We start from the raw sequence: 12,271 nt of genomic DNA on the forward strand, positions 1-12,271 counted from the left end.
ACATTGAGTCGAATGAAAATAATAACTGACTCAGTATTTTGAAAGAGTTACAATGAAGATTGCTACGAGTCGATCTGTAAGCTCAAGGCCCATAGTGATAGACAGAATTTCGTGACGTTGGCATAGCAATTAATTAATGGCTTATTCTGACCTTATATTTGTACCTTTAAATGATCTAATAGAAACCAAATATATTGTTGAGAACGAATGATTCTTTGTTTCTTTTTTCCCTCATAATCTAGAAAATAAAGGTGCGAGCAGCGTCGTTCCGACTACACGCTGATACAGCGTTACTTAACTAGTTTTAATAGTAGGTCCGACAATAAAAATAACTCTCACGTTTATCTAAAAAAACTAATAGAACAGCAAATTCAATGTATTTTACGGAAAACCAGCAGCTATCTTGCTGCTGGTTTTCCTAGTGATTATTTAATACTTCATTGTTACAACGCAATTGTTGATCATTTGCTTTGAATGTGAAAAACGATATACATGGCATTGATAACGAGTTATACATTGCTCTTCTTTTCAATATTTTTACCTTTATCCGAAAGTGATGAATTGTCACATTATTTAGCTTATACTCTTAGCATTGTGATGGACTGTAAGGCCGGTTATGATTTAACTGAACCAGTGATAGCATTCTCTCCATTGATGTTCATGAGAGCTGTGGCTGTTTTAAGAAGAATTCAAAACGGTAAGGGTAGCGGATAATACTTTCTATTTTGCATGAAACGTAATAGATTAACCATTTCATTTCAGCTTACAATTGCATTGACTTCGAAGTTTATCCTGATTTTAACGCAACTGATAAACGTTCTTGGAAGTTCTGTGTGTTAGGAGTGTGCAGTATAATGGGGGTATTTCTCTATCATTCTCAATCAATATGGCGTAATTAATTTTACTATTGCTATAAATATCTTAACACAGTTTTGCAGGTGTCCTAAATATATTTCTGGTAAAAATTGTGATACCTTTGACAGAAAATGCTGGTTAATTCATTGTATGTTGATGTGTGCAGAGAAACCATCATTAATATGTCTGTGTGATAGTTATTTTTATAAGAAGCCCGTGCAAAGTAAGTGTTAATTATCAAATTCTTGCAAAAATTGAATAAATTGAATTACATGTAGTATTTAAAATTATTACAATTTTTAAATTATTTAGCCAGTATATATTGGTACGATGAAGGATTAGAGTCTGCTTACAGACCAGCTCCTCCTGATTATAAAGAAGATCCTCCTCTACCCGAACATTTGAAAACTGTAGCAGAAATAATGGGTGGTTAAAATATAAAATATAATTGAGGATATTAATGATAAAAATTATTTTAATTATTGTAATTAATTTATAGATGATCTTCGAGATTATCAAATTAATATGGAAGGTTATAAAGGAACGGATGGCATAGGAGGTTTAGGACCATTCACTGGTAATGTTATACATATATATAATGCGTGTGTTGTTATTTTTAATAAAATTAAAGACTCTGCACCAAGAACGATGTATTGCATTTTCAGGTACTTTATTACTATTTTTAGTAAACGGTAGCAAAGTGCCTGAAAATGCTATACATTGTTCTTGTTACAAAGTATCTATCTCATTAAAATTGCTATAGATTATTATTTTAATTATATTATATTTTCAGGTACTTTACCACCATTGGGTAAAGCAACTAAAGAAAAATATATTCCTACTACAGAAACATCCTCTCGATTGCAATTTTTTACAACTAAAGCATTAACTTCGAAATATTTTGTCACGAAAAAAATACCAGAAACAACAAAATCTTTATCTAGTACTATTGGTTACAGAAATACTTTGATACCAACAACCACAAAAAGGTAGATTTACATTTTATCGTGCTTTGGAGCCACATTGTATTGTGACGAATTATTTCTGTAGGAAGAACATAAGTCCACAACATTAAACTATCTTTATTTTAACAACTGTCATAGTCGTGTTTTGGGAACTTTTTTCTCATTTTTCAACGAGCCATACTGAAGAGGGAAAAAAGTTTCCAAAAATCGTCTTCTATGGCAATTGATGAAGTAAAAATGATTTGACGAAGCAACCGTTGATATAGATTGATATAGCTTCCTACTGAAATAATTCGTATTTTATACAAAAAGTTCTCAATTTAATATTACATTTCTACTCCTACCATAAAAACTACGTTCACTGAATCAAGAAGGCCTCATGAAAAAACTATGGAACACGTGACGACATCAAGATACAAAAATAAGACAGAGCACGGTCCATCAGAAATAAGTAAATTAAATAAACAGTGTCCTCCATACTGTTCTGCAATTCCTGGTCCCAAAGAACAAACTGAAACCGAACTGCTGTTCACCACTAAAAGAAATTATATTTACATTATTGGTAAAACATGGCCTTCGGGAAAATTAGTAAAACACAATTGCCTGAAATTAATTAACAGAAACGGTAATACAAAAATAAAATCTTCAACCAGCGTAAAGATTAATGAGAAAGTAACTTTAAGTACTGTGACTTTTTCAGATTTAGATAAGGAAGATTTTGATATTGAAACAAACGAAATACCACAAGAAATGAAATACGAAAACAAATTTATTAGACCATTTTTTCATAATACATCAGATACTGATCAAATTGACGCAGGTTCGGCCGAGGAATACTCCGAAAATGATGGATACGAATACGGAGACAAATATGCCCAAATAAGATCAGACAGAGATAAGAACGATATCCGATACAGAAAAGAAAGAAACGAATTTCGTTATTTTAACATCAAAAATAGCAGTTCTCCATCAAATCATATCTGGTGTTATAATTTTATAACGTTATCCATTCTGTATTTCTGTGTAATTCACCTTTAAACAATCAATACGCTTTCAAAATTAGATCTATTTAGAAAAATTTAATTTGAATAAACTTTCATTTTTATAATTCTAATTTGTTACTATGTGTTTTAATGGAGTTAACAGTTAAAAATATTGCATACCCAAGATACAGAAAATAGAAATACGCTTTGCGATATCTTCTAAAATTCCATCTTAGACACCTTGCTCTTTTCGCCTTTTTCTGTGTTGTCGTAGTTCAGTTGAGTAGGCAATTAGAAGCATCCGGATGACGGAATCCGTCACCAACACGAATCGTGGAAATTTAAGCCGATTCCGGCTGATTTTCACCGTTTAAGTGGAGATTCGAACCCGGATCTTTAAATAAAATAGCAGAGTGGCGCCTATACTGTCGCAGACATCCAGCCGTTGATGTGTTAATTAAACATTTCTCTTACAATACCGTCGTGATTTTAATTGTCACAGCAAGCAAATAGAAGTTCATTTAATAAAACTATTTTTGGCGATTAAAAAGAGCGAGATCCACAAAGATTAACTTAAAATTTCTTTTATCGTAGAATGGTTTTATTTTCAGTGTTATCCGAATGCCTTCCGCGAATAGAACGATACCTCGTTGTATATTGTTCCTCTTTCGTGTATTTATTATATTATGACAGTATTTATTAATATGAGTTTAATTTATTAACCTAATTCGAATGTCAGGTACAATACAGTAGTAATCGGACACTCAATCTATAAATAAATGTAAATTTGAATAGTTTAGATTCGACCATTCAAATTTATAAAAATATTTTTTTGAACAAAGTTAATATATAAACTCGAAATATTATTATTAATGAAGATTCTTTAAATTTTGACAAAATAATACGGTAACACTTGCAAGTGTTTATTTAAAATTAAATATCGATGACGTAACACGAGCTTCGAGTTTTCGAACCAATGAGAAGATCTGTCACATGTAGCGTAATGGCGGCCGAAGTCAACTTTTGATTCGAATTATGAAGTCGAATGAAAGTTGGTATTGTTTTTATAATTATACCAATTAATTTCCACGATCGAAGGTAAGTTCTCTACAATTCTCGAACGTAATATAATCGAAAAACCTTGATCTTTTTTAATGTCAACGCTTTTAAAATGCGGCATCGGATAAAATATAAATGAAAATTTCAGGTAGAGCCTTTAGTTATTGACAAGTAAACATCTCTTTTCAAATGGCAACTTTGAAGTCTCCTCGACCGACTCCACGTTTTTTCAACGAACCCCAGACTTTTTCAACTAAAAAGGTCAATTTATTATTATTCATTTTTACAATTATTTCGTTTAAATTTAAATTATTCATTTGTGTCTGTAATTGACGAAAACGTGTTCAGAAAATGTGTCAATTACAGAATAAGACAAATAGGATTTGTTACTTTATTCTATTAATTTTTGGTGTTTTAGATGAAAAGTCATATATTTTGCCCTTTGATTTGATTATTAAGCTTTATAAAACTTTTTTTAAATTTTAGAAAATTAATATTTGTAAACAATTTTAAAATGATTTAAATCATAATTTTGAAATTTGCAAGTTATTAACAATGGTGAATCATGATTAATTAATAATTGTAATATTTTTTATTTTGTGATATTTGGACGTAATAAGAAAACATGACAAAAAATGGTTAATGTTATCCTAGGTATCGAGATGGTGGTTCATCTCTGATCCCAGCAATCAGAAGAAAGAAAAGTGGTGATGCATGTTCTAACTTAACCTAACCTAACCTAGTCTAATAATTATGGTAATTTATTAGAATAGGTTAGGTTAGGTTAGGTTAGAACGTGCGTCCCCACTGTTTTCTTTCTTCTGATTGCTTGGATTGGAGACAAACCTCCATCTCGATACCTAGGATAACATTAACCCAAAAATTTAATTGTAGTGGCAAAATATCATGGTTTTCCTAGTTTCTATAATTTATCTTCCAAAATAAACTGTTATATTGTTACTTAAAAATATGAAATTTCTACGGTGAATCTGTTAAATTTTTTCGGGCAATTCGTGTACTGTGTCCGAATATCTGGCGCACTAACAATTTTAAAAATCGTGTGATTAATTGATGCAATCTTTCTTGCAACTTTTAAGGTTTTTGCTGTAAATTTTTCTTGTGTGTGTACATTAATATTTTATTGCTCGACAGTCTGCTGGAATCTGACTTATCGTGTGAATGAAAATTATCAAAATGAATGTTCTTAAATTTATTTCCAAATGTAACACAAATATTTCTTAAACAAGTTATTGTTTGTAGTAAACAGTTCGTAAGTTTCAAAAGGAGGTTTGTATAAGAGAAAACACCAGATATAATTATTTTATTCAAAGTAGATTGTTACAGTTGATACCTCTATAATCTGTTTTCTGATTGTTGCTTCACTGTTGAAAATTTCTTTTTTATATCTTTTATTATCCTCTTTTATATTGCTGCTGTTACGGAATTTGTTAAAAATTATTGGAAAATTGTTTTTTGTATAATAACAGAATTGAAAATATCAAAAACTGTACTTCTCCACATTTTACAAAACAGAACATGGATGATGATATGAAATAGTCATAAACAATTCAAACAGTTTAATATATAATAATACTGTCAAACTAAAAATTAACTATACATTATTTCACTATTATAATAAATATATTTAAATATCAAGTTCAAATTAATTAGTTTACTTGTTAGTCTATATGTTTGATTTGTTTTACATGTTTAGCATCCAGTTTAACAAATATTTTATTCTATACCCCAGATGTATTTATATTTTTCACTTTTAATTATTTTTTCGTTTGAAATATAATTAAAACCTGTCGTGTATTAAAACTGCTGCATTCAATGATATAATATCAGTGACAATGACAATTTTATTTTCAGAAAGCATTTTTTTTTGTGTTTTTTTAATGTAGAATGATAGTTTTGGTGAAATTTGAATATGGGCATTCAGTCCTGAATTTCATTGTATGATGGCATTGAGGAAGTGAACTCTGTACATAATTAAGATTTTTTGGTACTTTTTGGTTAATGGGATGTCAGAAGACCATTGCAAAAGACTATCGCATTTACCAATTTAGCCTATGCGACTGTGCCAGTTTCAAATAGCGTACTTGACTGTTTGTGGAGTACTTGGATGTTATACAGTTTTTTAAGGGAGTGTGGGGGGCATGCTCCCATTTGGGTACTAAGGTGTGAGCAATAGTGAGCACCAAAACGCATGTCTATATCTGAAGCATTTATAATAGGCATATACTGATGTGTGTTAAAAATTGACTGTTGGAGACAAATATCTCACAAAGGGTTAACAATTCTGAGGATGATGTCAAACCCCCATTTAGAGGTTGAATCTTACCTGTTGCTGTACATATTGGCCGACTTCCTGTTAACTGAAACATATCAATTTTTTTTTCTTTATTGATTTTATCTGTAAGTTAACAAATCATATTCATGCAGTTGCATATATTAAATTGTTGTAAATAATTAAATCATTCTTAAGTTTTAATTGCCTTAATAAACTTCTAAAAATAATTTTATGGTTATGATACAACAGCATGGTTGCTCTTGCTGTTTTGTAGCATTCAATATTGTGGCTCTCAGTTAACAAGTCCATGAGGTATATTACCTCATGGACTTGTTAACCAAGTAATTCTACATAAAAAAAACACAAAAAAGAATGCTTTCTGAAAATAAAATTGTCATTGTCACTGATATTATATCATTGAATGTAGCAGTTTTAATACACGACAGCTTTTAATTATATTTCAAACATAAAAATACTGAGAGAGAAAAATATTATTCATATATCAGATAAAGATGCATTACTACAAATTGCAGATAATGTTAGTTTATAATAAATTAACTTATTAATTAATGAAAGTAAGATTTCTTTATGATGATTAATTTGAACTAAAGATGATTGATAGCTAATACAGCAATAGCTTAAACTAAGAGATGATATAGGTGTAAAGATTATTTACTGTCAGTTTCAGGTGTACATTTAATTTATTTTATTTAGCCTCATTTTCACAAAATTAGCTGCACATAAACATTTAATATTATTGCTCGTAACTATCAACTATATTTATCACTAGCAAAATAAGCAAAATGTTTAGTAACTGATAACTGGAAACAAGTTGAATTTCATGGATTGCACAGATTGCCATCAAAATTGTTGAAACAATTTTGGTGGCAATTGACTTTTAATGCTGATTATTATTTTTTTTAAATAACGTGCAGATTATCTGACTAAATATGATTCAAATCAATTATCTAAGAAGAATTTTATAGAAAGAAGCATATGCAGATATCATTCAAACAGAATTATTTCAATTATTATTGTTTTTCCTTTGTCATTGATCAAATATCTATATTTATTATTCTAAAACATATTTCTAGTAAATTTTGTAAAGGAAATTTTAATAAAATCCATAAATAATAATAACAAACAATTACTTATTGTGACATCATCACAATGCTAGGCTGCAATTTTTAATATCTTTAATTTAATATTTATGCTCTCCATCTCAAATTAGTAGTTGTGTGCCCCTGTACATCATACTTTTCTGTTAGATAAATGACTGGCACGACTCCATTGCTAACTCTCTTCAGGGGAAAATTTTTTAATTGAAACAATGTGACTTCCGGTTTGCATCAGAAATTCATATATGGTTAATTAATTAATATGTGTATGTATGTAATATGTATAATATTTTTTGTATATCTGACTCATTGCAATTGATGGTTGATATCATTATTGAAATATCTATATTATTTTAGTGTTTATAGAATTCAAAGAAACTTTATAAAAAGTGAATTCAATAAATTTTACAAATAAATGAATGGATTGATCTTATGAGTTATTTTAGTTTAAAAGAAAGTGTATAAACCATTAACTTACTCCTCAAAAACTTTACTCAAAATTTCAGTCCAAAAAATTTAATCTTTGAGTATTTTAATAAATAATAATTGCCAATTTAAATTGCATATATTACATAAAAAATAAAGACTGAATATTGATCTGTAGGATAAACAAATGATCAAATTTATCAGATATGAAGTTTTGGAATGCTTTCTAATAAATAATGCAAATATTATACTCTGGCAAAGTTTGAGTTTTTACTTTCCTGGCTTTTTTCTTTATAACAAAGGGAAAGTATGGTGATTGGCCAGAAAATTACTCAAGGTAAAATCACTCAATTTACATTTTTGGACTTACAACCTTGAATTGTTGAGAAATACGAAAAATCTTGGAGATTTTTTTCTTGTGTGTGTGTGTGGGAGGGCATTTTTTTATTTACTTACTCTGTGCTTAATAACTCCTGTTCCTTTTTGTTGAAAATTTCTGAAATTTTTCAGGGAGATTTATGTATTAGGGCATTGATGCTATTAAATCAAATGATTACAAGTTGAGGGTGTGGGATCACTTGTCATATCTTGTGTGGGGTTGGACTTAATGATTTTACTCGTTATTAACATTTACGATTTTTTTTATAAAACTCATTTCTACTCTTAAAATTAAATGTTTTGCCATTTTACAATAATTAATAATATGAGATTTTGTTTGGTGAATTGCTTTTTGTCCTTACATTACAATATGAAACTATGAGCTCGAAAATTTGGCTCTATGGAGGACTTATTACACACAGTCCTCCATAGAGCCAAAACTTAGAGCTCATAGTTTCATATGAGATTTTGTTATAAAAATCTATGAGATGGTGCCACATATAATTTTAACTCTTGCCAGGAAAGTTACACAACTTGTTGCTGGATTTTTTTAAAAAACTGTTGAAAGTTTAGTTTTGTAATTATCAATGAATGAAACAACTTTTTAATATCCAGCATAAGATATTTGCCAAACTAATATTTTCAAGTTAGTTTCTAGCTCTTCATTGGGTTTAAACTTAAATCCAGTGAAGGAATGCCAGTGTAGGAAATGTTTAATACAAGGTAATTAAATAAATTTAAATAAGAACATAACTAATGAACTTAAAAAAAAAAATAAGAAAACCATACATGACAGCATGGCTATACTGACAAAGTAACATCCAATCAAACATCCGAGTCCATCACTTTAAGTCCTGCAATAAGCAGGACATGTACCTTTTTAACGAAAACTTCCATGTGCTGGAAATTAATCCAGCGTTCGGCATTCTTTGTATTGATGTATTCACTGTGTGGCCTTGTTTCTTTCAAGCATTTCACAAATTTTGTCAATTTCTTCTCTTTATGAGGTCATGATTCTTTGTAATTATCTCAACAGTTCTCAGTAGTTAATAAATGATTAAACATGATGAATAAATTTTTAATAATTACTAAATCAGTAATGTTATCATAAAAATTATAAAGCAAATAGCATTATACTTTCAAAGTAAATTTAGCAATTATGATGAATTTTAATTGTTAAAATAGGAATGTAAATATTATATATTATATTTGCATTTAATATATTTACAAATTCTAATATATTTTATGTAGTTAATATAATTTTGTCATAAATTAATATTAACCACAAAAGTGTAAAATTATCCAATAATATCTCTCGTTTAAATTGTTTGTGTTAGTGTTTCTCATTTCCCGGGATTCCGAGATAAAAGTGAACTGTTTTCCAGGATAGAATTAATTCTTTTTAAATACAAAATATCTTGAAATCAAATGATATAATTATTTTTCATTTTTTAAAGTAATTTAATACGTTCTGCAACATCCAAAATCATATTAATAATACTGTGTAAGATATATATTAAAAATTACCTTTGAATTACATAGAAATTTTCACAAATGGAAAAAATTTATTAAAGTTTGCTGGAAACTGCATACAACAACAACAAAAGAAAAATGCTTTGAATTGAGTTGAAAATTTAAAAACAATGAACTTAGATCAAACTTCTAACATAAAAAGTAATTTTCGTTTTTAAATGAAAAATAATACAAAATATTATTGTAAATTTTTTAAAATAAGATTTTAAAAAGCAAAGATGGTCAATACTCCAATCGCTCAATCTGGTTTTTATTTAACTGATGAAAAGCCTGCTACCAAGAATCCGATTTCAATTCTTGTGCATGGAACTGTCTTTAATGCATTTAAGAGAAGACAGGTGTTGTTTTTTCACCTGTAGCCTGGAAGATTTCTAGTTTGTTTTCTGGATTGTAATACTTCTTTTGCTCTCTAGTATTCTTGATTTGTCTACCTGGGCTGCTTTAATAGAAACATCAAGCTTATAGCCTGATAATTTGGCAGTTCATTTGTCTTTAATAATCGGGTTTACGAAGAAAAACTTCATACTTGCATACTTCGTACTCGTTTGTATCCTTGCCCAATTTGCACAACCCGGCATAATGCGGTTATCGAAGCTACTGGGCATGGTTAAAAATTAAGACAGCATAAGCACAATTATTCCAGATATTACATAACGAGCAGAAATTTAAAAATCTAATAAGTAGGTTTAAAATCAATAAATACAAATGAATTCTGACAGTTTATAAGTTAATTATACTTTCTATTTGCAAAATTTTCTCAACCTTAACACAAAATAAGAAAAAAGTAAACTTTTAAGAAATTTGTGGAATTTCCCAGGATATTTTCCAGGGATCCTGTTGAGAAACCCTAGTTTGTGTGAACTTTAAGATAATTCAAATTTTTAAATGTTGATCAGATATGTAAGTCAATGTACTTACATAAGTTTAATTAATTTAAAGATGTCATGTGTAATGTAAACACATTGAACGTAAATAAGAACTGTATGTTTAATGTAAATTCCTATTGAATGATGATGATGATTTATGAAATATTAGAAAAAGTGATTAAATCTTAAGTAAATTAAATTTTTTAATATTAATTTTAAAAAAATCAATTATATTATTTCCTTAAAATATTGTGTTTATATATAACAGTTTATAGTAATCATAATTATCCAAATTAAATTCTAATGTATATAAATCACTTTCAAAATTAAAAATTAATTATTATATTAAAAGTTTCATAATTTGTAATGTTTGTGTATATTTAGATATATCATCATATAAAAAATGATCACAAATGTAATCGTGATTTAATTTATAATATTTTGTATTTTAATTCTATATTGTTTCTTTCAAATTTTGCAGGCTAGAGCAACACCTAGAGAACAGTTACCTCCACGTCCACCTGTAAAAAGTGCTCCTCCAATAAGTAGAGTGTTTCCTCATAAATATCTTGATCAGAGAGCACATGCTGTTAGCTTTAAGGGTTCAGATTCATGTATCCTTTTTTCTTAATTAATAAATATTGTTAGTAAAATAATTATAATTCCAAAGATATGAGCACCACCCAAATGCAAAGGGTGGTGCTCAAAACCTCCAAAAAAAATTGAAAATCAAGTTGCAAATTTATGATCATACCTAATTAGTATCCTTTGGGACAGGATACTAATTAGGTATGATGATAAGTTTCTAACCTGATTTTTCAATTTTTTATAGCTAGAGCCATTTATCTTTAGGCAGTACATATATCTATATAATGCAATAGTTAAATTAAACTTATCATTAAGCAGTTTTTCAAATTATTGTTAATAAGAAGAAATAAAAATAGTTTCCAAATTACATACAATAAAGCGTCGTTTATCCGAATCAATTGGGAACTGGGGGTTGTTCGGATAACCGATTATGTACGAAAAAATATATTAACCTATCCGATGTTGAAATTTTTCTCTGTTGTGTGTCGCTTCGTGTTGAATTTTTGTTGATTTTAAGCCCAATGAAAATTTTTATAATAATAATCGAGGCTATTGTGTCGTTAAAAATTATTTCTTTATTTTGTACAAACACAATAAATATATTAAAAAATATAAAAACAAAAAAATTATACTTTAGAAGTTAATCTAGTATCAAAAATGTTCGATTCAGCATGACACAGTCCGACTGGAACTCTTTCGGATAACCAACATTTCGGATAACCGGTTTTCAGATAAACAACGCTCTACTGTAGTTTAATTGTGGAATCACAATAATTTAAATAAATAATAACAAAGTTTTAATTATTTCCCTTTTCAAAATCATAGTTAAAATATTACTATTTATTTTTCTTGCTGTTGTTTTAAATTTGTTCCATACAGCATCTTATGCTTAATTGTTTCTCTCTGCACTCTGCAAAATTTTAATTAATGTTAATTTACATTAAAATAATATAAAAAGAAAGTTTGCAAAAGTCACATCTTGGAATTTTTTAATGTAAAAACTCATTACTTAAACTTAAATCTGGAATAATAATTAGTTTGAAAATTTATACTAAACTATGAAATTTTGACTATCAATATGAATTTTATATATTAATGATTGAATCAAAAATGAATACTCATGTTTATATCAAGTCCAATAGAACAATTTGTATAAACATGAATGTTCATTTTTGAACTGTAAACTAAAAAATTTGCTTTTTCTTTT

General features: G+C 28.3%; 2 protein-coding genes across 3 annotated transcripts in view; both read left to right on the top strand.

Moving 5' to 3' along the window:
* The first annotated feature begins 455 nt into the window (after positions 1 to 455).
* Positions 456 to 2,928, top strand: LOC136976577 (uncharacterized). 2 transcript variants are annotated; one of them, XM_067271909.1, is made up of 8 exons: positions 456 to 697; positions 763 to 860; positions 931 to 1,078; positions 1,168 to 1,281; positions 1,355 to 1,432; positions 1,649 to 1,844; positions 2,159 to 2,445; positions 2,521 to 2,928. In XM_067271909.1, the coding sequence occupies exons 1-8, from the start codon at positions 493 to 495 to the stop codon at positions 2,856 to 2,858; spliced, it is 1,464 nt and encodes a 487-aa protein (XP_067128010.1). In that variant the 5' UTR covers positions 456 to 492; the 3' UTR covers positions 2,859 to 2,928. The 2 variants fall into 2 exon arrangements, with proteins under 2 accessions (XP_067128010.1, XP_067128008.1); XM_067271907.1 differs by having other exon boundaries at positions 2,159 to 2,928.
* A 728-nt stretch (positions 2,929 to 3,656) lies between these two features.
* Positions 3,657 to 12,271, top strand: part of LOC136976548 (membrane-associated tyrosine- and threonine-specific cdc2-inhibitory kinase-like) — a 37,751-nt gene continuing 29,136 nt past the window's right edge. The window contains exons 1-3 of the mRNA XM_067271881.1: positions 3,657 to 3,901; positions 4,011 to 4,123; positions 10,958 to 11,090. Of these exons, the coding sequence (XP_067127982.1) occupies positions 4,052 to 4,123; positions 10,958 to 11,090 (205 nt within the window). The 5' untranslated portion in view covers positions 3,657 to 3,901; positions 4,011 to 4,051. The remainder of the gene's footprint in view (positions 3,902 to 4,010; positions 4,124 to 10,957; positions 11,091 to 12,271) is intronic.

The sequence above is a fragment of the Centruroides vittatus genome, unplaced genomic scaffold (genome assembly GCF_030686945.1).
Source record: "Centruroides vittatus isolate TY-2023 unplaced genomic scaffold, ASM3068694v2 contig_401, whole genome shotgun sequence".
Taxonomy (NCBI): domain Eukaryota; kingdom Metazoa; phylum Arthropoda; class Arachnida; order Scorpiones; family Buthidae; genus Centruroides; species Centruroides vittatus.